This window comes from Athene noctua, chromosome 5, assembly GCF_965140245.1.
Source record: "Athene noctua chromosome 5, bAthNoc1.hap1.1, whole genome shotgun sequence".
NCBI lineage: Eukaryota > Metazoa > Chordata > Aves > Strigiformes > Strigidae > Athene > Athene noctua.
The window spans coordinates 67,022,378-67,050,364 of record NC_134041.1 but is presented as its reverse complement, the minus strand read 5'-3'; the positions used below and the strand labels follow the sequence as shown (position 1 = coordinate 67,050,364).

The 27,987-nt window shown below is 47.6% G+C and overlaps 1 protein-coding gene across 28 annotated transcripts in view; it reads right to left on the bottom strand.

The window, feature by feature from the left end:
* The window catches only part of JAKMIP3 (Janus kinase and microtubule interacting protein 3), a 92,868-nt gene that overhangs the window by 37,094 nt on the left and 27,787 nt on the right, over window positions 1-27,987 (bottom strand). For 20 of the 28 annotated variants that reach the window (XM_074907987.1, XM_074907991.1, XM_074907986.1 and 17 more), the window contains 5 exons: window positions 25,143-25,288; window positions 17,894-18,026; window positions 15,149-15,390; window positions 11,434-11,931; window positions 1,184-1,399 (listed from right to left, as the gene is read on the bottom strand). In XM_074907987.1, coding sequence (XP_074764088.1) covers window positions 1,184-1,399; window positions 11,434-11,931; window positions 15,149-15,283 — 849 coding nt within the window. In that variant the 5' untranslated portion in view covers window positions 15,284-15,390; window positions 17,894-18,026; window positions 25,143-25,288. The remainder of the gene's footprint in view (window positions 1-1,183; window positions 1,400-11,433; window positions 11,932-15,148; window positions 15,391-17,893; window positions 18,027-25,142; window positions 25,289-27,987) is intronic. The other 8 variants (XM_074908003.1, XM_074908004.1, XM_074908005.1 and 5 more) reach the window with 1 other exon arrangement.

Here is a 27,987-nt window from a genome sequence, read left to right as displayed (position 1 = left end):
CACCATTGCATAAGCTCTTCCTCTGTAAAGCTGTGGCCCTTATTGGGTTCTACAGGGTCACTCGTAAAGCCAAGGGGTAACACTTTATCCGAGTGAAAATGCTTAAATCGAATTATAAACAAATAGAAATATAGGTAGATGCGTTCTTATTCAGAATCAGAGAGAAGTTACATCCATTTAGAAATGTTTTCCCCTTCTCTAGGACTTGTTCTGATGTTTGGCAGAAGTGAAATACAAATCGAAACAAGCGAATTAGTGTCCGTAGTGCTGGTGGCACTTCTGGGAGGTCTAGGGTTCCTCATTCAACAGGTGCAGGAGAGGCTTGGGGCAAAGAATAAAATCGATTGGTTTGCTCATGTATCAGTATTTACACTTCTATTGAGGAAATTAAGGCTGTTGCAAAAGAAATCTTGATGAGAATTGGCAATGAAGAAGATCTGCACACGTCAGATACCTGAGGTCAGTTAACTGAGGGGGTTTTAATATGAGCAAATTAAGGCAAAAGCAGAAAGGTGCCAGAGTTACATTAAAAAAAAGCCATTGTGAAAGGGTGATTAAAATTTAACGTTCTGGATAGTGCACTGTAGAAAAGACAGAGAACAGGTTAGCGGGTGTTTAATTGACTTTCTGGTGCGCTGAAAGCGAGAGCACTTAGCAGCACGAGAACCCGAGCTAGCAGCGGCGTTCCAGGAGGGCGGCGGGATTTCCCCCCGTTACCTTCCCCGTTTCCCTCTGCAAAGTGGCCTTGTCCATCTGCTCACTAAACACGTTGTTAGCAGTTCCAAGAGCTAGCACACATACATTACTTGGTCAGAAATGCATTTGCATCATTTGTTGGCAAAATCGTGTCAAACTGTCAAATTAAGGAGGTGGCAGAAGTATGGAACAGTGAGGAAAAGGAAGAGAAAAAGAACAGAAAAATTTCACCCTGCTAACGAAACCAAACCAAACAAACCAGAAAACAAAACGACAGAAAAAGCAAAAGCTCTCCCATAACGAGGTTTGATTTTGAGGCTTAAAGGTTTGTCTAACGAATGAGAGCAAGAAACCGGTGCCTCGGGGTTCCCCCTGCACGGCTATGGGAAAGCTGTTGCTCGAGGGTGCCCTCATCAAGATTCTGTCACTTGGTGCCTTTTTGTCACTCTGCTCGTTCGTTTAGGTGAAACCACGTGAAAGTGCTTACGGGGCTTCCCGAATGATCTGAAGCGTCTCCTGCACCACTTGCATAAGGAAGTTCCCGCTTGGGGCTGCTCAGATGCCGATCAGACTCTTTGATCTGGGAAAGTTGTTCATCTAAAGCCTCCTTTTGGAGCTGCAGTCTCTGAGCATGCCCGGCTTGAACCCCTAACTCTCTCTCCAGCACGTAGACTGCTCTGTCTTTAAACTTAATCTCCTCCATCTACAAGGAGAACAGAACACAATCACACAGGCAGGCAGCGGCTCGACAACAACAGCATCTTACGCCCCCAAACGCGGCCAGAGAACAGTCGCACAGCGCCGACACCCTCCACACGGAAAGTACAGCAGCGCCTCTTGGAGATAGAACACAACAAGTATTTGACAGTGAACACACGAACTGAGTCACTTTACCAGCCCAGGAATGTTACTCTTCCCCTGGGGGCTACCCAGAAGAAAACCTCTTTTTTCAACAGGAATTTTTGTAATTAGAGTGATTGGGAAATAGCCCATATTTTTAGTACTATTTCTTAACAAATATGTAAAACCTAATATTCATATCACAATTTGGATGAGTTCACTCAAACATTTTAATGATTTTGCAGCATTTTGCTTGGACATCATCTTTTGAAAATTTGGATTCATAGTTTTAAATGAAAAATATTAAAACCTTTTACTTTTCAGAATATAAAAGGAATATTCATTTTTAAAATGATTTTTCCAAGTCTCCCATGTGAGCAATTTGTTTAATTATCCCCTTTCCATGACAAGTTTTGCTTATGCATAATAAATATTATGCAAAATCATTAAGTGCTTAAATGACAAATGCCCAGCTGTCTCCAATTCTCTTCCTTCCTATTTTTCCGTGCTGTTCCCGCTGAGGTTAGGGAGCTCATCGCTGTGGGGTCAGGCACGTTGAATTTGCAGGTGCTCCAGGAATATTTTCTGTATTTTTTTTCTGAATGCTCATGTGGAATTAAGGCCTCCCGAGCCGTGGAGCTGAGCCCCATCCACCCATGCGGAGTGCTGGGGGCCAGAGGGGTGGCTCACGCTGCGGGCTGGGGGCTCATGCTGGGATCAGAGCCTTGGAGTGTGTTTAGGGTTAAAACGAGGATGGCCTGTGCCCTGCCTCGTCACCAAAAATCACTGCGCACAGCCCGGAATCTTCTTCTGTGCCTGGGTGATGTACAGCACCGCAGCAGAATCACAGGCTCTTCCCAGCTGGGTTGCACGCTTATACATTATACAGGAATATAAAGTATTAATTACACTCACATGCCACAGGGCTGCCAAATGTGCTTACAGCTAATGACAAGAAAGAAATCAGATACATCCCCTAAAATGGCCATTGATCTGGTTTCAGACACCATATAGGTTTTTGAGACTTTACACTTTTCATTTAAGTGATCAGTTTTTAAAAGGTGACCTGCTTGAAATAAGAACATTTTGCCTTGTGAAAACAGTTTTTGATACTTTTATCTTTGACACCTTTTTCTGTAAACCTGGAAAAAAATGACATTGTGAATTAACAGATCAAAGTACTTTGTTTCCAGTAACTTCAAAAATGGCCCACCCAGGGAAAAAGCCAGTGACGGCCGCTCACACATGCCCAGCGATGGCCCTGGGAAATGACTTCCACGAGGTGCGGTTGGGTGGAGGGGTGGGTACAGCTTCCAGCTGTGACATAAATCATGTGGGAGAGGACACGGTGGGTTGGGGCACCACGTCCCTCCACTGCACAGCGCGGAGGCGGTGTCGGGACCCAGGCCAGGTGAGGTGCACCGTCACCTCATCGTCACCACCCCGTGACCAGCACCCCATCGCCCTCGCACGTGGTTCCAGCCCCAGCTGTAGGTGAGAGCCAACGTGGCCGGAGGGAGGACGTGGCCGCCCCGAGCTACAGACCCAGGGAGATCCCCCACCATCCCCGGGGAAGAGCCAGCCCTTGCCAAAAGACAACGTAGGGCAACTCCCAAAAACCTGCGTGGAAACTGTGTTTCAAGGTTAAGCAAAATTTAGATTCTTTTAGTAAAATGGAGCAAATCAAATGTACTTTGGGTGCCATTTTACTAAAGGCACTTTTAACAATTTGCATTAAGGCAACAGTCCAGTAACTCTGAGAAACAGAGATGCCCACTGAAGCCCTTCTGCTAAATAACTAATCAGGCAGAAATCTAAATGGATGTATAAATGAAAGGTATGATTATTAAAATGATTATTTAAAATATCAGAATATTGGGTAGTTGATCCCTATTTGTATGAAAACAAAGACATGGAATAACACAGACAACATTTTAAATGAGGAGCAACAAAGAAACTGAACACAAAATATTTCACAGTATTTCACTAATGTTTTGTTTTCCAGAAAACAACCTAAACATAACATCTTCATAAACAACAAAGGAATCATCCCTATTCACATTTCCCCTCATATGATTAAATTCATGTTCATGAAAGATGCATAACAGCCCGATGGTTGCAGCCCATTGTTAACCAGCAGCGCTGCAGGGAAACAAACCCAGGGAAGCATTTCACTGAAAAATATTATTGAGCACATTTCTCCCTAGCGTTAGCGACATTCAGAAAACGTAAAGACGAGAAAGAACTTGCAACTCACTGGAGTTGGTGCTGGTCCCCGGGCACACCCCCGCAGGCGGTCGCACACCCCGGCCTCATTCTGCGGAGGGCGCGGGGCCGGCGGGACTCGCCCTCCCCACGGCGGGTCCGAGGGCTCCCGACCCCGGCAGCGCGGGGCAGCGCCGCGGCCAACCGCCTGAGAGGGGCCCTGGGTGTTCCCCCCGTCCTCCGGCAGGCTGCCTCCACTCGGGATGAATATTTATGTGGGAGCGCTAATTAATAACCAGCCCATGAGCACAGCTGATGCCAATCACGCCAACAGAATCCCATGCAAAGTTGAATTTGCTGTTCCCGCCCCACGCAACGCCTGTCACGGTCTGACATGCAGCTGGTTTGAAGCCGTGTGATTCTCTTTAAATGGATAATTTCCATCCTGACGGTAAAATCCACACGTAGGTTCCCTGGTTGGGAAATTTCTCCTTGGGATGTTCCTGGGGGCCTCTGCAGCTCTGCCGAGCCACAGGAGTGCGGGTGCACGCCCCAGAAACCCGCCCGTGAAGCTCCCAGAGCTGGGGGGGGGTGAGAGCCAGTTGCCCTCCAGAGCAGGGGGGACCCAACTGCTCGGCCCATCACCTGGGCGGGCAGCAGAGAGCCCGGGTGAGAGGAGACTTGTGTCAGCACTGGCGTGGCCAGCAGGGACAGGGAAGGGGTCTGAGCCCTGGGCTCGGCACTGGGGAGGCCGCCCCTTGCTGAGGGGGTTCAGTTTTGGGCCCCTCACCCCAAAAAGGCCATTGAATGACTCGAGCGTGGCCAGAGAAGGGCAACGGAGCTGGTGCAGGGTCTGGAGCACAGGTCTGCTGGGGAGCGGCTGGGGGAACTGGGGGGGTTCAGTCTGGAGCAGAGGAGGCTGAGGGGAGACCTCCTGGCCCTCTGCAACTCCCTGCCAGGAGGGGGCAGAGAGGGGGGATGAGTCTCTGGAGCCAAGGCCCCAGCGCCAGGCCCCGAGGGAATGGCCTCAAGCTGCCCAGGGCAGGGTCAGGCTGGCTCTGAGGAAGGATTTCTGTGCAGAAGGGGCTGTTGGGCGTTGGAATGGGCTGCCCAGGGCAGGGGGGAGTCCCCGGGATCCCTGGAGGGGTTGAAGAGTCGGGCTGAGCCAGCGCTGAGGGATCTGGGGGAGTTGGGAACGGTCAGGGGGAGGGTCATGGTTGGGCTGGAGGAGCTGCGAGGGCTTTTCCAACTGAGGTGACTCTGGGACAGGATCACCCCCGGGAGATGGGGTTCAGCCACGCAGGCTGGCAGGAGGGAAGGGCTGCCCCACCTGCTGTGCTGCTCACCTTCACCTGCCCTTGCCGTTTTCCTCTTGTTTTCCTTAAGGCTCTCAAGGAAATACATGCAATTGCCCCTTTGTCCTGGGGGTGTACGTTACTCCCCAGCAACAGCCAGCCAGATTATGTGAACTGTTTTTTTTCCCAATACTCTGCAAGAGTCATTTGAGCTGGTGTTCCGATACCACACCAGCTACAATTTGTGTTTTACAGATAGCCCAGGGGGGTGGCGGCAGCACTCCTGCAGGGAGACACTGCTGCCTTGTCAGCGTTCCCAACTCAGGGCATTCAAACCCGCTACTGTGGTCACACACCTCTGCCACACAGCGCTGCGGCCCCACACCCGCGGGGCTCCCCCCGCTGCAACGGGAGCCGCTGATCCAAGACAGGAGCAGGCTGGGATTGCTTCTCTTTCAACCCAGGAGAATTCTCTCTAATTCAGTACAGATGAAAACCAAAACACAAAGTGTGATCCCCTCACACTACTCTACCAGCTTGTTACAATATACATCACAACCTGTAGTGCAGCGGTAAGCTGCACATGGCGAAGTACCTGATGGATTTTCACAGGAGCAAAACGCCTCTCGCAGCGCTTGTGCCATCCCCACGTGCTGCTGCCAGAGGCACCGCAACGGGCGGCGGCTCCCCAGGAGAAGAACTCCTCACTGCAGCTCAGCTGTGGCACAGGAGCAAACCTGCCTCTACCTCCCAAAGTTTGGGAAAACTTCTTCTTCACTTTGATGGTTAATTTGCTGCTGAGGCAGCTCACTGGACTGGCTCCCTCTGTGTGTCCGTGGCCAGGGCAGGAGAGGTGGGGGGGCAGGTGCTGCCGGGAGCATGGCCGGGGGCTTTGGTGGCCTCGAGCTCAGCTTGGCTCAGCTGCAAGGTGAAAATCCACTCTAGTCTATGAATCCTGAAGGCTGCCTGGGGTTTGAAGAGTCATCATGAGATGATATTTGAAGAAACATGTTGCTATCCCATTGCTTCTTCTGAAGCAACGAGGCAGCCCTTCCAGCCCGGGGGCCGTCGGGCACAGCCCTCATCCCGCTGTCCTGCAGCACAGCAGGAGCTGCGGCCCCGCGGCCGTGGGACAAACCCCCCAGCATCGCCCAGGAACGTCCTCCTCTCCCATCGCCTTCCAGAGTTCATCCTCATCAAAAGGTGATCACTGTCAGCAGGGCATGACCGCTGTGCCAGTAACCTTGCCAAATCATCAGACTCGAGAGAAGATGACATAGCATGTTCTCAGTTAAACACAGACGCGTGCGGTAGCCTTACCAAAACCTTCATTCTGCAGTGTGATTCTGCTACGTTTGGCCAAAGAACAGTTCTATTTCAGGCTGATTAAGTCCAGTTATACTTAACCAAACAGGAAATGCTGGTCCCTCCCGCAGTCAATGTCCTACGCCCGTGTCCAGGCAGTTGACACCCTGGAGCACCAGCCAGGGGCAGGCCCGTGCCGCCCAGGGCCGCTCCTCTGGCTGCCCCAGGACGGGGCCCCAGGAGCCGCCCGGCTGAGTAAAGTACATTGGATGGGAGAAATAATTGTAGAAATGAAGAAAGATTCAAAGATTTTTCCCACACTTGCCTGATTTTGCATTCCCCTCCTTTGCTCCACCTTCAAGTGGCCATCAGGCCTCCCTGGCGCTCCGGACCCGCTCAGGGCCGTGTCACTGGACACCATAAACCGAAGCGGGTGCTGCCTCAGACCCCACTGCAGGAAGCAGAACCTACATCCAGTGCCAAGGGTTCCAAAGCGCCTCCAGCCGTTCGGGAGCCCCAAGCCCCGTGTTAGGTGTGTTGTGGCACCACACCACCACAGTTACAGCACAGAAGAGAGCAGAGGTCTTGTTTAGGATTGTGCAGAAAAATGTTTTCTAAAAACTGGATTGTAAAACGCAAAGGAACAACCCAGACCTAGGAGATTTATTGATCCTCCAAAATGTAGGAGCAATGTTGCATAGCTGAGTATACAACAAAATCCTTCAGTAGTCCCAGTTCGGTTGGAAGAAACACTGCTGTAAATGAGGTTCAAACCACAAATGATGAAAAAAATCCACATGTGCAAGAAGGAATTATTCACCTTGAGTAATTTGTCTACCTTTCACTACAGGATGACTGCTGAGATACCTTCATAAAACCAAATATGGTAATTTTCCACCACATAAGGGAATAAAAAGGAAAAGACTAAATCAATCACCAATAAAATTAATATTTAAAAGCCAGCTCCTACACTTTTCATGTGGCATCTTCACTGATTTACCACTGCCTAAGAGATCCCAGGGCAGTGTCTGTAAACACCGCGGTTCAGAGCCTCGTCCACGGTGCTGCGCTCCCACGAGGAAGCCATGGGGATCTCAACGTACAGTGGTTGTACGTGAGGCATTAGAGCAGACTATTAAACCTTTTGGTAGTCACCATCAACTAAAGTTTATCTTAAAATGAAAATAAACACTTTCCAGTCTCTAGCAACTCTCACTTCTTCAGTTTTTCTGATTCCTGTTTTAGCTCCCTTATAAAAGAGGCAGGAGGAAGGGAGGCTGCAGTGGCTGTTGCTGTTCAGCACTTCTCCTTTCTGATCGATCTACAGTTAAGTACAATTTAAATGCTCTTTGCTGCACTGAATTTTAGTCCCCCTTAACCAAATTCAAGGCCAGTTAATCTCAGGGAACTCTCCTGGCTGAAGGGCTGTTTTCCCTGGATGTGCACACACCCACACAGGGTGTGCTGTTATTAGTGGGAAACCTTACAAATGTAATTAAAAACATTCGTGTAGCATTTTAAACTGTTTCAAAATGCACACATTAAAATTTAAAAAAAGTTTACTAAAATTAGAAATTCTGTAGAAAGAAGGTCGTTGCCATACTTGTTACCATCTGCAAGGGACTTTCATCTTTCCCATTAACATTTCTTAAGCTTCTGAGCCAGGGACAGCTTCCCTGGGTTGTGCTTCTCTGGAGAGCATCACACTCAGACTTTACAGACACAAACAGCACAAGCCATATGCGCGAACAGAAACCCTGGGGCCAGAATAATTTGAATGTACCCTCTTGCAAAACACGTTATTTCCTTTCCTGAGCTGCTCACAGCACTGCCAGACGCTCAGCCCTGCTGTATGGGATCGGTCCAGGGCCATCGGCAGCAGCAAGCAAGTTACCCTGGCACCTGAAAAATACCTCGAGCAAACAGCTAGAATTTGTGTTTGGTAAACACTAAGTGGGGACTGTTTCTAAAGAGAGATCACTCCTTGTTAGCTGTTACAACCTGCAAGCCTCTGCGTGCCTCCAGCGCAAACCTACTGCCGGTATCACACCCCGACAGCAACAGCCTGTCTGCTCCGGCCGGGTCGGCCGGGTCCCTGCAAACACCCCTTGGCACAAGAGCGCGAGCTGGGGACGACCCGGCTTGCAGTTGCATTTGAAAGTCTCCTCTTGACTAGAAGAACATTTTGGCTTTAGTTTTGCTGCTGGAGATGGGCACAGCACTCAGCAAAAAAATGCAAGAATTCCCCTCAGAAGCGCGGGGAGGACAAAGTTCACCCACAGGCGCTGGGTTTGCCTTGAAGCGACAACTCAGCTTCAAAGTTGCAGCAAGTCAAGAAAACGGGAAGGTTCTGGTTATTTTGAACGCCTCAGCATATACACCCTGCATCTCCCCTGGCAAAATCTGACAAAAGAGGATGATGCTGGAGACCAAAATAAACTCCAATTTGCTTGAAGTAAATTTGATGGCTGTACAGTTCCTTTTTGAATAATGTTGTATCTTCTTACCGCATCTGTTCCTTTAAAGGCCATCTAACATTCTTCCAAGAGTCTAAAGTGAGACATCAACAAATGTATTCCTGTCTGCCCAGTGAAGAAGAAACCCTAGTTTTAATTTGAAAGGAGAATAACGGATTAGTACTAACTCACCTTTTCCAAACAGTCTTTGTTTGACTATGCATGGGAAGTATTTTCCATAAGCTAAGCCTCGGAAATGAGAAAGTATTATCAGAGATAACTTCAAAAAAATTACGTTAAAGGGCTTCACATCATTGCCAAGCAAAACATGAATGAGTACCACTTGCGTTTCTCTATTCTGACTAAACAAAAAAAAGCAGTATTTTTCTAGGCGTGAAATTGTAATTTGCTTGAAGGTTACTTCTGCCCTTGATTACAATGACTAAATAATGCATCGTACATGAATCACGGAGTTTTTCAAACCCTGATGTGAATCCACCAACAGTTCCGGGCTGGATGTCTGCCACGGGAGGTGCAGCCCCATCTCTGCTGACGGACAGACCTGCTCACGTCAGACTATTCTGCATTCCTCCCTGTCTCACTGCAGCCCCGGTGGGGCTCAATGAGTGTACGTTATTGATGGCTCCTATCTTAAAAAGGGAAAAATGCACTGGTTTTCAGGAATAGTTTTAAGTGTTTTGAGAACTGCCTCGTTTTCCTAGAGAGGAGAGCTTTTATCCTACAACGTGGCACCAGCCATGGCACCCCAGCACGCCAGGGCCCTCCCCTGCGGGGTGGCGGGAGGCAACAGCTCCCACGGAAATCAATTATGGTCAGTGGAGCTGAGAGTACTGCGAGTCATGCAGGAAGCACTCAGGGCCTGGTAAGACAATGGCATCATGTAATTTAATTAGTACAGTTAGAAGATAATCTGATTTTTTCAAGCAGGACTGAAAAAAAAGTTAGATTTTAGAAGGCAATTTAGAAAACATAACATCAAACCACTCTATTCCTTATAACTAAGGACATAATTTATTTTATAGCTTCTACATTAGAGGCCATTAGCGTGGACTTGCCACGTAATGCAGCAAGTTTATTTAGGATGTACATTAGCCATCCTTTCATCCCGATGTATTAAATCAATGCATCTAGTAATGTATGTTTAGACGAGAAAGTACTTACACTGCAGGATATCTGAACAGTATTGATAGATCGGCTGGTGATAAATTCTTTTAATATCCTCTTCATAAAAATAAAATAATCTATGAAGGGGAAAAAAACCTTAACAACCTAAAGTCTGAGGGAAGGGGCAGCTGAATAAAGGGCACGTAACACTCAGGGCCCAAGGGAGCAGCGCGGGGCGTGTGGGCCGCGGTCAATGCTGCACAACCTGTGGCACGTGGGCTCTGCAGGCGCTTGCCGAAGCGTGGCTACGCCGCCATGCTCTGACGTGGGGCCAGTCCGCGAGCTGATCGTGCGGTTTTATGTGTTTTCTTTAGGATTTGGATAATAGCCAAGGGATAGTGACTTAGAAGAGACGTGGATGAGTTTATACTGAGACACTGCACGCTATAAAAAAGCCTGGCAAACACAAAAAGACGGTGACTTCAAATAAATACAAGACCCAAAAGACGCGTGGTGACAGGATGGGTGTTCCGGCTGTTCCCGTGCCCTGGGAAAGGCGGCAGCAGTGAAGGGTACGGGCCTGCAAATCAGCTGCGTGCTCACCGGGCCCTGGGACTCCCAAGGCCCGAGGCGGTGGTGGAGAAATCAGCCTAAAGCCCGGGAAGCGCCGGTGGCCTGCGCGGCTCTCCCGCAGGGACTTCCCCCCCGGAGGAGCTCCCTCCCGGCGGGAGCTCTCCCCTTTTCCAAGCAACACGAGCCCCTTCAACCTCGCCAGCGCGTTCCCAAACGCGCGGGGGGAGCGCTGGGAAGCCATCAGCACGCAGCGATCGCCTTTGAGACTCCGACTGTTGCCCCCCCACTGAAACGCTCCCATTAGGCAGCCGAGGGCTGCTCAGAGGGGCTCGGGTGGGCGTGCGGGGGGACTCGCTGAGCCCCCGCCCGTGGGGCTGCTGGAGGAGGAGCACCAGCACCTGGCCGGGGGAAAGGCACCAAGGAGGGGCACGGCGAGAGCTCCCTCCTGAACGCCTGGCGGGGGGCACTGCCCACGGGTGTGGGACTCACTATGGGATGCAGAAGAAAGAGCCCTAGCGACTGTGTACAGCTCATTATGGGATATTTTTAGGAACCAGCAAAGGCAGGGAAAAGGAGCGACCAGGGTGGATCAGCAAGGAAGAAATGGTGGGGAAACCGAGGCATGGGCCAAGAAACGTAACTGATTTGTAGAGTTCCCCAAACCAGTTAGTAACCCAAACCTCCTTCCTGATGTCTGGAATGTGAACAGTATTAATAGACACTGACATGGAAAAAAAGTTCCTTACAAACCATCCTAATGGTTTTTAAAAAACATTTTGACATGGCTACTAGTAAATGTAAACCAGACGTGGAGCAAGCTCCAGAAGTGTGAATGCCCGTCCTTACCCACCCCTCTGAGTCCAGCACTGAACTTTCATTTACTTGCTATCAATATCATAAGCGTTAGAAAAAACACAGATGCAGATAGCAACACGTACCAGTCTACGAATTTCTCTCTCACACTCCCTCTTAATTCTGCTGATTTCCTCTTGATGCAGGTGATACACACTCCTTATCTCCGCTGCTTTAATTTTGTCAGCTTGGATGACCATAGTTAAAGCCTCTTCCACTTGTTTCTTAGCTCCCTTCAGCTCTGAAATTTCTTGCTGCATTTTTATTTTCTCAACCTCAAACCCCTTCTTGGCCTCCTCCTTTGCCTCTGTGAACAGCACTGTCTTCACCTTGTCAGGAGCCCCATCACGTACAGCATTGAGAAGGGTCTGTAGCCTCTGGATTTCATTATCTTTAATTTTTATTACTCTAAGCAGTTCAGCTTCATGCTGTCTCAAAAGTGCTTCTCGAACAGCTTGAAGCTCCTTCATTTTCTCTTCATGAAGTTTGACTTTGAGCTCTGTTACCACCACTGTACTTTTATGCTGTTCGTGCTCTTTGATCTGCTTAACCTCCTGATTTTTCTCTCTTTCCAACTTGCTGACCTACAAGGAAAATGAAAAAAGTAAAGTATTTTCAATCAACAAAGTTATTAATATAAACCACTGTATTATTTAAAAACAGTACAGGTCACTTTACAGTACTAGACCTTAATGCTGTCTGTCTGTGCCTTAGAGTGAAAGCCCAACCTGGTGAGGCCGTATTACCACACGTAGACCTACACATTAGGCATTTTGTTTATTCTTTATGATCTAATACTTCATTACATATTAAAGGTCCCTTTTTAAGGGGTTTCCAGGTAAAACTAGGGTCACCGAGCTCTGCCACACAGCCTTCATGCTGTAGACTTAACAAAAGAGCGATTTCCTCTCTTGACGCATTTCATGTGAAGAAAAGAGACGTTACAAACCCCCGCACAACATTTTCACAGAGAAAAGGCTTTTTACAATTTAAGGCAAATACTTCCAATGCGCTTCACAGCTGCCATTGGACTCGAGGTTTGAGATACCTGTGGGGATCATCAGCAATGCAGCCGCGAGGATTCGGCATTGTAAAGATTGTTCTAGACCCACACAGGCACTCCGGGCAGGCCCTGCCTTGGCCCGGACAGACCCTTCCTCTCTGCAGAAGTGCTGGCGGGTGCCCCCCTGTCACCACTACAGCTGCGGCAGCTCCACACAACCCAACCCAACGGGGAGGATGGCTAGAGCCCTCGGGATGCCGCCTGCTGCCCAGGCGGCCGCAGCTCTGCCCCTGCACTTGGGCACTGACGCCCCGCGCGCTCGCCCCTCCTCTGCCCGCGGCACTAGTGACTGTCCCTGCCGGGGGGGCCACACCTGTGCCCCACGCCGAGAGCCGCCAGGGCTGGCAATCGCTCAGCAGCCATTTTCGGGGCTACTCACGTCTCTTCGGGGGAACGTGACCCCCCAGGTTATTGGCGTGGCAGGGACTGCTCTAGGAGACGTGCCCAGCGCTACCTGCAGCAGCGTTTGCCGTGCTTGCGGAGCTGACCCTCTCCCCTGGGCAGGTTTACTCTGAGTCGGAGAGTGCACGTCTGTTCGCTCTGTCTTTTCTGCTCTAGAATGTCTATGAGAACAGCCTGTGCACATATTTAAATGCTAAAATTAAGAAGTGGATATTCCCTCCGTTGTATTTAATCACTGAAGTGTTTACTGGGAAAAATGTTCCAGTTGATTCTGTTCAGTAAAGATGCATATTTCTTCCTCAGTTGACACAATAAGGTTTCCTCGCTAATGATATGTCAGAGTCTGCCTCACAAACAAGAACACTGTGGAACCAAATAGTGCAGGTGTAAAGAAAAAACGGTGACGTTACAGAGAACTTTGAGCAGTCTTCTAAGAAAAAAGTAACTTGTGAAAATAAGAACAACCCTGACAAATTTGTAGAAAAGACCTTTCTTTCACTGGAAACATGCATAAGTGGAAATATCCACATATTTAGAAAAAGAGAAACAAAAATGTATCATTATAATTTTGCAAATTATTGATATTGAGCATGAAAGCCGGCACCAATGCTGATTTTAGCATCGTATTCTATTTTTATAAATAAATAATAGTCCCTTGCAATGCTATGGAGTCTTTAATTTGGCCAATTCAGTGCCCTAAAAAGCATGAGTTAATACAATATAAATAAATGTCATAAATCTACCCAAGCAGCATGAAATCCAGGTGAACTAACCATGCACACCCAAACACTACAGGCAGCGTATGCGCCGAGACGAGGCCAACGCGCGTGACGTAGGTGCCAGAAACAGACTCACGTTTAAGATCACACCCCCTCAGGAACCAGCCAGGATCTTGTGGTGCAAGCCTGAGTCCTTCCGTTAGTTTTCAGCTGGGTATCTGCAGAAGCTCTCACACCACATCCCCAAGAGAAGGGCTGAGGAGTCAGGTGCCAGGCCGTCACGCTGGCACGCTCAGGCACACAGAGCCGGCCTGCACCGCGCACACGTGCGCATGCAGGGCGTAGAAAGCTCTGTGCAAGCTACTGCTTTGTGCTGCATTTTACCGCATTTTATCAGATGCTTTTTAAGTGATGAATTATTCAGTACAAATAACTAACTCCTTCTGACCACAGAAGGGTCAAATGACATTTCAGTTGAAATCCATGCCATAAACTCAAAAGAAGCCATGATGAGAAGTGGCTGGGGAGGACAGGGAGAAGGAAAACAGGGTCCTCAGTCTTAAAACTGCAAATGCTGCTTCACAGCAAAAGGATTAATAAATGTTCTATTTATCTATCTACACATACCCTTAAAAGCTTCCCTAAAAATTGGAGTCATGGTCTACAATGCCTAATAACGATGCAAATTAATGGAAAAGTGCCGATTCTGTCCCTGCATGGTAATGCATGTCTCTATTAACGTTCTGGAACCAAAAAATCCCCAGAGTTTATCAGTAGGAACTAACTGGGGGATCAGTGAAGAGCAGACAAATTTTATGTGCCCTCACCGAGCAGTGCCTGAAGGCTGTGGCTGAGAGCTCTTAAATGGAGGCTGGAGGCGCATCGACCGCTGCCCCCGCAAAGGCTCGGGCTGAAACTGTGGCTCCTTCAGCTGTGGCCATCAGAGCAGAGGGCAGAGCTGAGGCCTGCTACTGTACATCTGGAAACTGTAAACAGCCAGTTTTGAGGATTTTGAGCATAAAAGCTGAATGAAATGAGTGTAAATATGAAAGAGAAGAACCAGCAAAGAGAATTTCTGACTAACACAAAATTGCATTCAAACCCCTCGATGTAGCCATCCTCAGAAATAGGTAAATATTTACTAGGAAAAGTTGTAGTAAGAGAAACAAAGGACTTGGACAACTTTCAGCCCACCCCCACGCTTACACCACCTGTTTTGAGCTGGTTTGTTTTTCCAGACCTTTTGCTGGCATTTAGCAAGGCGATTTTTCAGTTTCCTTTCTGCCTGGCGGGCAGGAGCGAGCCGAGCCCTGCCTGCCCAGGGACTGGCACCCTCAGTGCCCGGCTTTGCCACGAGAGCCGCGACTCCAAAGCACCCTCAGTCTCTGAGATCTTTTGTCCATATGCACATTATAAATACAAGAACTATTTAAAAATCTGCAGGAAAGGGCTTGCCTCTTGTCTCCCACAGAGGGCGAGCTCCAGGTGCGTGCACTCTGATTTACTGTGGCAGTTTGTAGGAGTCAGCTACGAGCGGGGCAAAGAGCGGTTAGCGGTCAGAAACAACAGACTAGCTTTGTTTTAATAAATTGGGCAAGGAAAGGAAAAGATGCACACCTTACTCTTTTCTTGCTGGAGCTCTATCTGGATGTCGGTGAGCTTGGCCCTGAGCTCTTCGTTGGCAGCCTGCAAGGCGGCCAAGGCGTCCGGCTTCTCCCCCCTGGCCCGGCTGCTGGAGCCCTTCTTGGACATGGTGAGGCCGCGCGGCAGGGAGGGGAGTCCCGCCCGGGGGCCCTCGTCCCAGCGCTCGCTCGGGGCTTCTCGTCCTTGCCTCTGTCCCACTACATTTTCTTACTTGCCTGGAAGGAGGGAAAATCACAGAACCACCGTCAGAGCCCGGGGGTGAGCTGGTGACACAACACCCACCTCACGCACGGTCACAGACTCCCAGAGTCGCCTGGGTTGGGAAAGACCTTGAAGTAGAGAGCACGAGGTACACGTCAGCCAGCTGAAGTGGCTCTTCCCTGGGTTAAGTGAGAGCTAGACACATTGTCAGGGGTAACAATATTTTGGTTTACACCAGTCTAGAGCAGGAGATTTAAATGACAAACTATGAAGGATTTCTGTCCCTTCCTTTGCAGTGGAATTCACACAGCGCAGAGGATGCGGTCGCTCGGGAGGGATGTCCAAGCACCATCCCCTGGCGCTGTCAGGGCTGGGAGGCAGCAACAGCTGGGAAAACTATTTTAGCATAGGCAGAATACTTCTATGTTCTTTAAAAAAAAAAGTCTTAAGGAAAAAAGATGTTTGGTTTCCTACAAATACTTTTCAGATATTCATGATGAAAACAGTAAAAGTAATAGAGTGAGAAGCTACAGAAGCAAGCAGAGATCACCCAAAGGCAGCAGAAGCTTTCCAGGCAGAGCGTGTGGTGCATCACCAAAACAGCAATTAAGATCTATATAGGTTTATCTAAGTCTGGTAACAGTGTAGGAGTTTTATTCACACAAAGAGGTTTGGAGTTAAATCTAAGCAAAAAAAACCGGAGACAGGCAAATTAATGCTATTAAACAGCAGAGCGCCAGGGAAAAGTGGACTAAAATTCACAGAATTCATATATTAATATAGTTTGCACTCTGGGCCAACTCATTAATCCCAACACATTTACAAATTATACAACATAGCCAATTTATAACGATAACTTCAGGTTTGTCAGTAAAACAGATACTATAATATTAAGTGCAGTGCTAAAAGCTACATGTATTTGTTGGGTTTTATTTCAAAACTCTCCAACAGAGACTTTGCCCCATAATGAACAGCAGTGCTCTGGAACAGGGAAGCATTACTGAAGTCTGTAGAGGCTGTGCCAAATTTACAACCTCGTATTATCAATTAAACTCTGTAGTCAATACTATGAAGGAAAGAGTGTAAGAGTTATTGAAAACACCTCCTCACAAAAACCATATTCTAGCTTAGTACAACTGTCAGGCACGGGGAGCCTAAGAGCGAGACACAACCTCGCTCCAAAGAATTTGCAACCTGAGACAAAGACAGAGAAGGGCAGGGAGGAAGATGGTATTTTTTATCTGTTGAAGCCATTTTTATGCTGAGCCCATCCTATGGTTCAGAAAACTCTATCCGAGTTCTGTGTAAAAATAAATAATTAATCTATTCATCAAATCAAATCCCTGTGACCTGTGAGTTGTCTGCACAGAGGTGAACTTGACCGAGGGGATCACAGCTTGTCCTCACTTCATCTGATTCATTTCTTAGAGCTGCAGATTCAGACAGACAGTTCATTAATATTATGCACTTGATGACTCTGTGCTGAACAAGTCAGTAGGAGGGTGTTCAGGTTGCTGTCAGTTCTTCCTCTCATCAGTACTTAACTCAGTGCTCATCAATAGCAAGAACAGATTTAATTTAATAGAAACCTGAGGACATTCTGGGCAAAACGCTGGGGACTGGAGGCTTGTTCAGCTCTGGAGCAGTGGAATGTGGGCACTGGCTGCTCTAGTCCCAAAATACAGATGTTCCCCAAGGTTTCTCTCACACCGTGTGTACTTTCTGTTATAACAACATTACTTTGTTAAAGCACTACGGAAGGAGAATTCCCACACTGCTGCACAAGCTCCTTGATAATTATCCTGTGCAATTTTTCAATCTGTGGATATAGACCACGCCTGTGAAAACCCAGTTCATTCCTATTTAAATGATAAACAGCAACACACAAAGAAACAGTTGCCTTTAGACAAAGCTGACTCGCCATCAAAGTTTATTTTAAAATCATCTATGAAAAGATTAATGAGGGTGAAATCATGACTGGAACGCCCAGAGGACCAGCTAACAACCTCACACAAAAGATAGAGGTTCATGGTGAGGCAGGATGGGGAAACACCATCAGCAACGAGAAGGATCAAAATAATATTCAGAGAACTGGATGATCCTAAAAACTACAGTAACAGAGGAGGTACGAAGGCCAGTGATACAAAGGCTCTGCCTTTCAGAAAAGTTCTCAGACAAGACTTGGGCCAACTTCTGACCCAAGGACGAGGACAACATGGTTTCACTGTTTCAGAGCAAAAGGCAGAACTGGTCAGGAATTTTACAACAACAAGGACATTTTCAGAAGAATGTAAAATCGAATGAAAAAACTTTTCACTAGAAAACTTTGACTTGCTTAGATGAAACTATATCCTGAAGAGATTATATGTATTTCTCAGTTCAAAAACTTACCAGGATTTATTTTTCACTGTCACTACATTTCTGTAGTAAATCCTTGTTTTAAAGATCTGTTTAAGTTATGCTATAAACATACACAAAAAAGTTTGGGAAAATATTTCCAACCTTCTTAATACTAACCTGGGTAACAATCTTTTTGGACGATGACCTTCAATGCATTGGTTTATTCATCATGACTCGGAGTCAAAACCAGAGCGGAGCAGCACTATTCCCTGTCCAAGGATGAGTAGAGAGGCTTAACAGTTCAGGGCAGCTGTAATAATAAAATAACAAAAAATAATGATAGTAAAATAGTCATAGAATAATAAGAGTAACATAAAAATGTAGTAGTAGAAATAATAACAACAATAATAACAATAGAACAGCCTGATTTGAATTCTAAGAGCAAAAACCTGTATCCATTAGGGAGAAAAGAGCAGAGGGAGGGAGCTGCCTCGGGGGATAAATAAATGGGAGCTGAAGCCAGGAGAGGGCTGAGAGCATTCGAGAGACTGGCGGGAGCCTGGGAGTAACTGGGCAAAGCTGCTGAGAGCCGGAGATCAAGTAGGACAGGTCACTACAGATCTACACTGGGTCAGAGTGGGGAGCCTGAGACTCAGGGAAAAAAGTGAGGGGAAAAAAAAAAAATCCTGATATTGGTTGCCCAAACCAAGGTGGTACAAACAGTCTTAATTTTGTTGTTTCTCAAGTCTGATGCTTGATTTTGTAGCCTTGAAGTTTCTATAAGAAAAAATGTGTTTTGTTGGTCAGAGAAATAGAAATAAATAAAATTTTACAGATATTGCCTGAAAAATCTAGAAACAGGAGGAGATGTTCATTGCATTTAAGATTCTTGCTTTGCTGTGCAAGAAGACACAATACATCAGTGATCTACAGTGGTGGCCTTAAACTATTTTTCTTTATAGATAAAAAAATGGGGCAGTCTGTAGCCACAGGCGCTGAACTCTACCTGCTGTAACTAATGAAGCATTTTTGCATATTACAATTATTTTCTTAAGTGATATGTTATAATGATACATGCAGCAGGTGGAGCCAGGTTATTTCACAACCCGAGGAAAAGAGAAGCAGCATAATACAAGCTTTTAACTGCTCACATCTGACTGCCAGGCAAATAATAATTGGAAGGATACAGGGATTTGTGAGAATAATTTCAATCAGAAGGATTATTTTTGACAGACAAAGGCTGCAAGAATTCTTGTTTGTTTGCTTACAGAAAATCAGACCCAGGCAGCAGTCCCCATAGGCTGGGAGGCACAGATGTTATCAGAGGCGGGCGGGGAGGGGGGCAGCCCCGCAGCCCGTTCTCACACACTCCCCGGGGGCTCGGAGGATCCGCGGAGCAGAAGAGGAGTCATTTTGCTACCGTGTGCAGTCAGGGCCCGAGAGCCCCTCGGAGCATGGAGCGGAGGAGCTCAGCCCCGGCACCTCCCCTGCGGAGCCGGGCACCTGAGCCCAGTCCGCTCGCTGGGAATGCGGGCTGAGGTCGATTTGTAGCACCACGTGTCCTCATTCTGTCCGTGCTCAAGCTTTTAAATTTTGTGTAAAATGTTACCAAGGATTATTTGTACGAGTTGACACATTTCACGCCAAGCATCTGCCTGAAACTGATTTTTCCTCTACTGAAAAATATAAATTAAAATTGGTATAGCTTGTTTCAAGACAGAAAGGCTTGTATTGCAACGCTTGCTCCGAGCAGGCCCAGGAAACCAGTAAAGAGGCTCTGAAGTGTTATCAGCAAGGTGTCCCCTGTTATCCCGTAAAAGCAGCCCAGGTGCGGTCGGGTGGACGCCCGCCGGAGGCTGCAGCCCCCCCAGCCAAGCTGTGCGAAGGCTCCACTGGCCGAAGTCACGGCCGGTGTCTGGCACCCCCCGCAGCCGTCAGTGCCAGACCTTCCCCCGCTTGCCCAGCGGTGCCTCGTCGCTGCACGTCCCACGGGAACCTGGAGGCGAGGAAGGAGAGGGCACGGCGCTGCCCTTCGGATCCTACAGGCTCCCACTGGCTCCGCGGGGGCGAAGGGGCTGATGTTGGAAACGTCTTCCAGACTGGAATGCTGAAGCCTTAATGAGATTTTCCCAAAGAAAAATCAGCTCCCTTGCCGGTGCTTAAAGTAATAAGCCTGCTTCGAAAAGAACTACACCAAATTAGCTGAGGACTCTTTCAATTAAATCTTTAAGGATGAAAAGGGACATAATGATGAAACTTGAACGTAGCTAAGAATAACATCCAAGGATTAGGAGATCCAGATAATAGGAATTTGATAACTTTTGGTAATGCACAAATGAACCAAAAGCAAGGAGAGCTGCAGAACAACGGAGAAGTGCTCTGCACGCCGTGTGTCGCAGCAGAGGGCGGGGACGGGGAAGGCTCCTCCCAGGCAAACCTGCAAGAAAGGAGCACGATTCCCCTCCTCACGGTGCACAAGGGCCACGTCCATTGTAGCTGTGGTCACAGGGAGCGGGAAGGAGCCCGTGGAGGCGGGGGGGCAGGAGCCTTCCCACGCACATTCTGACACCTGGGTGGAGGCGCCGGTCACCCAGGGCCACCAGCTGCCTTTGATCCTGGAGACACCAAGCTCAGGCCCCAGCTGGCAGACGCTGGCATGTCCCCCCTGAACCGGACGAGGCACACGCTCCAGAATGACAGAAAAGGAGGGTCCCCCCTCACTGGGGTCCCTGCGGAAGGCTCTGTGCTGACAGAACCTGTTCTTCCCGGGCGGGAGGGGAAAGCCAGTCTAACTGTAACTTCGCCCTGTTCTGTGCAAACCAGTGAATGACTAGTAACCCTACAAAGATCTTCAGATAATCCACTTTCACTGAAACTCCACTGGTTTCAAAGACACCATGAGAACTTCAGCTAATGAAGCCTACAGGATCCTGAACTTCTAAGTACAAACAGATTAAAATCCTTGTGAGCAGTGTACGTTATTATTGACCAGGCTGAGTTACCCCTGGTAAGCCAAGAAATATAATCAAGACTTGCTGTTCACGTGCCAGGACAGAGATTTTGAAGGCAAAACCAGCAAAAAGCAACCATTAGTGGTATGTACAACAAAGACTTTGTGTCAGACAATAAAATCTTCAACAAACACGTTACATGCACCATTCCCCCGTCACTGGTTTTTCCATGCTGAAGGGGCTGCAGGAAGGACAAGCAAAAGCAACTCGCTCACTTGTGGTCTGACACGCGACCTGTGACTTACTCCCCAGGAGCAGACCCTTTCTGGTGAAATAATTCCTCTGCTGCTCGGCCTTTCCCCGGGAGGTCCCAGCCCCCCTGTACTGAGCCCTTTGGCTCCTGCCTGGCTCCCAGCAGGCTCCCGCTGGGCAGCACTGGTTTCTGCTCTGGGGGTGCAGGAAGCAGCAGGACAGGTGCAAGGGAACCCGGGGACACAAGAGCCCTTTCTCCCCTGACATTCCTGCACAACCCAGAGGGCTGTGGCTGCCTCATCCCTCAGTGGCACACACCTCTCTCCGAGGCGGGCAACAAGAGAATGAAAACGTACCAGTGTGGCCTGGGGCAGCCTGCGCGGGGAAATAACTGCAGGGGCCTCCCGGGCCACGGCCCCTGACAAAAATTTCTCAAACAGCCAGGTCGCTGTACAGATTGAAGAAGAAAGCCTGAAAGCAGGGGTGTGGTTTTTTTTTCAAGAACTGGTGATGCAGAGAGAGGCCCCCTCCTGCATTCATTGTCCCGCAGACCATAAAGGGATCAAGACCTTTTCTTTGGAGCTGTAGGTCCCTTTGCTGTACGCTGGGTTCTTACTCCCAGGGATAATAAAGGGAACTCAGACTGGACTAAGACAGCTTTCCAGGGACGGCCACGAGCTTCTGTCTATGCAACGGGAGAAGCAGCACTGCTGGGAACTATGGAAGGAGTTATTTGTATTGACAGAAGTGCTGGTCCTGTCACACGGAGAGCGCGGTGTCTGCCTGCGGGCAGAAGAGCCAGCTGGGGACTGGCAGGCCAACGCCACTCTTAAAAGAGCATTTCTCCCAAACGCTGGGAGAAAAACTTTCCACAAAACAACGTTCCCAAGCCAACACCCCGGTGCCGACAGCGAGCGTGGCAAAGGAGGGCTTCCCGCGCTGGCGGGGCTGCTCGGGGCTCCGCTGCCACCAGCTGGCAGGGGGCAGGTAACCCCCAGGGCCCAGCCCAGCCCCTCACAGGTCCCGTCCCGCCCGCCAAGGGCCCAGCTAGAGGGACCCCACCGCCGCTGCCGGGCACAGGAGCCTTTTCCTACAAAACCACTCACCTCCCCTTTCTATTTTTACCTCTTTTTTTCTGCAATGAGTTCTGTAGAGAGGGACACCTGTAAGACACATCACCTTAACAGCCCAGAAGGGTCTTCATGTTTTTGATTCTGAGAGAATATATTACGCATATGATCCTGGCACATTTGATATTGAAAACAGCATTAATAATGCATCATAAGCTGCCTTTAGCAAGGTTTATCATTCTTTTTGCCTCCTGACTTGCCATTCAGACATCAAGGCTAATTGCAAAATGTGTTTTCTAGATAGCAGTTTCTGAAATCAGTGCACTTAAAAGTAAATGAAAAAATCCCTACCCAGAGTACTAATATTTTCAGCAAAATGTGGCTTAAAAACAACACTATTCTTACAAAACCTGAAAATGTCAAATGTATGATACAGCCTTGTCAACACTGTTTTCTATTTTTGACAAATTGTTATAATTAATTAGTTTAGACAAACCTGTCTGAGTCTCTGGTGCATCTCAAAATATTATAATAGAAAGAAAATGTAATATTGTCTATGGCTGAGTTCCCACTTCCTCATATGGGGCAGCTCTTCTTGAGCAATCTCGATTTTTCATTTAGGATTTTGACAGTCTACAGGTCTGAATGCAAGAAAATGAGTTTTGTTCTGAAAAGGTATTTCATGCCAAGCCAAAGTGCTCTGCCAATGTGACCGCATCATGTGCTGGTTTTGTGTTTCGGGGTTTTCTTCTGTACAAACACTTGTCACAAACAGTATATTATTCATTCAGCTGCAATATGAAAAGAAAATCTGTTGGAAATTACATGGAAAAATACAGTAAGCAGGTTGCAAGTCTTGGAAGCATGGAGATCAAGAAATAATTGCCAAGACATGTATTGTCATGTACATATGGTGATGTTGCACAGCTCCCATATACAGCCCACGAGGATTTATTTCTCAGTGCTGTTTAGTTTGATAAAACACTTTTTTTTTTTTTTTCTAATACAGTCAAACATGGGTAACTCAACCCAGACTTCCAAAGGAGCAGACCTGTCTCGACCATGCTTTTCCGGAGAAAGTTTCAGGTTCAGAACAAAACTCCTCCTCAGAACCAGGAGGAGACGGCGGCAGCACAGCCTGGGTGCGCAGGGCGCGGATGTGGGGCACACGTGTGGGGGGCTCTGCTATAATCCGGGCAGTGCTCACCGGGAAACACTGTCTTGTCTTGAAGATTTCCACTCTAAACACAACTACCAGGCACTGCCATATGCCAGCAAATCCCTCACGGGCGACCCATATTGCAGAGTTACATACTCCCTTCCCAGCAGTTGGCTGGTTTAGAGCAAATCACGGTTTCCATAAGGGAAAAAAACAACCAACCAACATTTCCCGGTGGGAAATAAGTTCTGAAACTTATCTTTGGTGAAATAATATCTGATTTAAATTAGAAATAATGAGCACGCCCTCCCCCCAACGCCCCCCATGCAGTAATGAGTCTCTGCAGATGGAAGTCTAGCCAAAGTTTGCTTGGGATTAGATCAATTCCAACAACAGCTTTAACAGACACATGTCAAATCCTGACTGACCTGAATTTTTCCTCAAAGATTAATCCTTCAACAGTAGTTAGCTTTAACTCATTGATGGGTGGACCATGTTTACAAAACCCAAGCAAAATCCTGCAGATATGTAGTGTACACAGGTTCTATATGCAGAGGTACCGTGTGTGTGTGCACAGTGACCTGTTTGCAGCACACACGGGCACATCTAAACGCCATCCACTGAGCTGCCATCGTAAGTTTTACAGTTTGTTGGGTTTTTTAAATGCAAATCACAGCTGGGTGTCAGTGATGTGAATAGTTAATGGTCTATAGTAAAACAGAAGAGATTAATCCAGTTGCAGCACTGGAAGACAATTGCTGCCAAATCTCAACATGTACATTTTAAGGCACGACACCTGTTTAACTTTTATATTTCTTGGGGCTAAATCTCAGGAAGTGAAATAATTAATTAGAAATAGTGGCTATTCTGTAGGAAGCTAATTTTTCTTTTTTTCTCAGATACTCCACACCTAAGTTGTGGACTAATTAAGTATCTTAATCCATTGGAGTTTTTGCAATAATATTGCAGTAGTACACCTATACAAATTCTCAGTTAAACTGGAGCAATTCTACTGATTTGTGGAGGATTATTAGTGAGGAAGGCACTTCAGACTTAATTCCGCCAGTTTAATATTGTGTCATTCCATTATCTTGATCACAAACAAACTGTTTGAGTAATGCCATCCATTTTCCCAAGGAATTCATGCCTGTATAATTAACTACAATCAGTTGTAACACAGATGGCATCGTATGATCCAGAAGCACTTGATGGAAACATTTTAAGCATGTTATTAGCATCCCTAAATAACTATTTAATGCTACCTCTCCAACCCTCTTCTGCATGAACATGCAACACAGCTGGATTTGAGAGTGGAAAAGGCAGTATTTAACTGCAACACTGTTATAAAAGATTTTCAGCTCTTGGATTTATTTAATTTATAAATTAGCTTGAAAATAACAGACTCCACTGTGACAACAAAAACACTGCGTTTTAGATTTCAGAATTAAGACTAATTTCCAGAATGACTCATCCTCATCAGACTCAGCTTTGAGGAACTAGGCAGCATGGAAGGACACTCACTGGAGGAGGAACCTTCCTTTAGGCTGACCACGGTTAGCCAAAAAAGATATTTCTATTTGACAGTTTGTTTCATTTCTCAGTTTGGAACTGGGCACACATCTACTACATCTACACACAGCAACAGACAAGAATTTGAATGGAAAGTTGATTACTGTCCCAAATGAAAACCGTTGCAAGTTGTTAGATTCCCAGCAAGCTAACAAAAAGCTGATCCTTCAGCCTGAAAAAAACCAAGGATCAGATTATTTCAAATCTGATTTTTCATTACTAAATATCCTAGTTTAAATAACTTTTTCTTGACAATTGCTGAGACTCCCCTCCCTAATTTCAGCCCATCTCTGCCCATTTATTTACTAGCGAGCATGTCCATTAGCCCATAAACTGATTTGGAAAGGAAAGCAAAACCATGATCACACAGACTGGTTGGGGACTGACTGTGGCGGTGCTTTAGGGGGCCGGGCCGCGGTACCCACCGCAGGCGACAGCGCTGGGGATTCACACCATTCCTCTCCCACGAACATCTGCTTGTGGAGGGCAGTCCTGGTGGGGGATGGAGGTCCAAAGTCTCATGGAATCAAGCGTGAGCCCTCCAGCATGATCTCAGACGGGAAGGAGGTCCCTGGGAAAGACCAAGAGAGCTTTAGGTAAATTCTGGTGAAAGGGAGATCGTTTGCGTTCTTGTAACCGAAGGGACAACGTGCCGCTCCTCACGCTGGGCAGCTTCTGGCAAGAACGTTGCTAGAGAAGATAAAGCCAAGAGAGATACACAATTTAGAGATGGCAGTGGAGTTCAGGAAAGGGAGGCTGTTCAAATGGCACATTACCATCACTTGAGACTCCGTGCTCAGTACCACACTGTGGGGCTTCTGAACACTGGAAGTGGGCAGCACTAAAAGAATACTGGGTGTGAGAACTGGAGCCGGGGTGGGAAAACCGTAATGAACATGGCAGTCATTTATATGGATTTACAGCAACACAACTAGCTGGAATTATTTTAGGTACAGGGGTTTCTATCACACGGTAACATCACAGCATGTGGAAGGAAAACAAAAAACAGTTCTGGAAATGTGTTCTGGGGGTTATTAACTCAGCCTTATATTCCTTCCCGAATGCAGCTGGCAATTCAGTATACCCAAGCTCTGCAGGATTCAGTGAGAGCAGTGCTTTTTAATTATTGGTGCTCATCCATGTAGTCGTGCAACCTCTCATAATCTGGGAGACAAGAGTCTAAGATTCTGTCTTTGTAACGGAAAGAGCTGCAGAGACCCACACGTAAGAGGTCTAAGCTATTCACAGATACAAAAGACAAAACAAGAATGTCACCTCTGTCAGTTTCAGTTAAAAAGCCAAGGTTTTCACAAGTCAGAACAGCAGCTCTAAGCTGGAGGAGCACTAACTTCAGCACAGCAGGTCATCACTGCTCTGTAGGACTGGGGCTTCCCACTGCCCTGGGGCAGCTCCAGCAGGCAGATTTACCAACTGTGAAGCTGTACCAATAGCTTGGCACCCACTCAAAATAATCTTGGGCATGGGATGGGCCAGGAATCACCCCTGAAGTCAGGAAGAGGGCTGTGGACAGCTAGAAACACCCCCAGAGCCCCCAGCTCTAGGGCAGCAGCCTGGCCAGAGGAGGCTTCCCTCCACAGCCCCCCGCCTCTCACCCCTGCGCTCCGGGCAAGCTCTCTCTTAAAAGTTACTAAGGGAGATACTAAGAAAAGCAAACAAACCAAACCTTCACTTATTTGTAAATCTTGCTCAGGAGATCAGAACCGCTCTATTCAGCTTATACATTTGGCTACAAAGTAACGCAAATCTTTTTTTTTTTTTAAACATCAGAAAAGCTGCTGAGCTTAGCATTAGTACCCTCAGGGACACCAGACCGCTGTTTAATATGAACCGCTGCATATCTAATAATTTTGTAAGTTTTCACAGATTTCACGATTCACCCAATAATCAGCACATGAGCAGTGTCTTTTCACGGCTAATAAACATTATGAAGAAACAAGAAGTCAAAACACCCAGCTCATTGATAGCGCACATTTCCAGCTGTGCACTGAACAAAATACATGCTAAGAGAAAAATATGAAAATACTTAGCAAACAGAAAAGGATTTGAAAAAAAAAAAAAAGAAAGAGTATTGTTATCCAAGTTCGGAGAAGCGCTCCAATACACCTCTAGAGAGAAGCGATCTCTGCAGGGAGTGCGGACGCTGGCGAAGAGCGAGGCGGGAGGAGCCGCATCCCCTCGGATGGCTCCCCGCGGCCACCAGGCTCTCGCCACCGGCTCCCCGGGTGACGGAGGAGGCACCGGAGCCACCTGCACTGCAGCCAGCAGGAACCTGCCACCCGCGGTGAGGATCCGGGCACTGACACACTCGGAACTCAAGAACAAGTGCCTAAACGCCACCTCCCCCAGGCGGCTGGCCCCGAGGCTGGGGGAAGGCTCCCTGCTCCTCCCTCCGCCGGCCGCCTTGGGCCACCGAGAGGGCAAGAAGGACAGACAGCTGCGTCAGGATAAATGCTAGGAAATAAAAAGTTGTTATTTATCCTCCGAGCTGGAAATGGGATGATTCACCGGAGGCAGGCACTCCGAGGCTGCTGCTCTTCTCCTGGGAATGTCCCCCAGGGTCATGGGGCAGGGGGTGACCCCTGAGCCGACACCAGCCAGAGGGGCCTCCCCCACCCGCCCATCTCCAGGGCACCTGAAACGTGAGGGAAAACCAGGAAAGTAGTCAAGGAGATTGAGGATAGCAGAGCTGGTTGAGTGCTTTGAAGAAAAACACCATATGAAGTTTTAATCATAGCAGCCAACCACTATGACACAAAATGAGTTTTTTTCCAGATGACCATGAAAACTATTGCCACCTTGACAGAATTTTACATGTGAAAGCAAATTCATATTTAGCCACGGTTTCCCCAAATCCAAGTAAGTTAACCTCCCTTTGATAACAGTTTTTGTATTTGCTGTTGGCACGCCCAGGGCCCATTCTGATTAACCAGATTTTGGCAAATAAACTGTCAGTTTGGAGAGCAGGTCAGACACGCTCCTGTAAGCCAGAGTCTGACCCAGGCACGGGGTGCGCAGAGAAGGACCCCACTGACACTTGTGCTACGGAGCGAACTCTAAGGCGAGAGCCAACAGATCCTACAATCCACGACAAATATCAAACCACCCAGTATTTACATAGAAAGGGACAAGTACTCCAGTTTCCTCTGGCTAAGTAGGTATTGCCAACTGTAACGAAAATGTCCACCTTTAAAAACATTTTGAAAACAAAACAAGCAAAAACCCCCCAACCCAGCCCATAGCAAATGACTG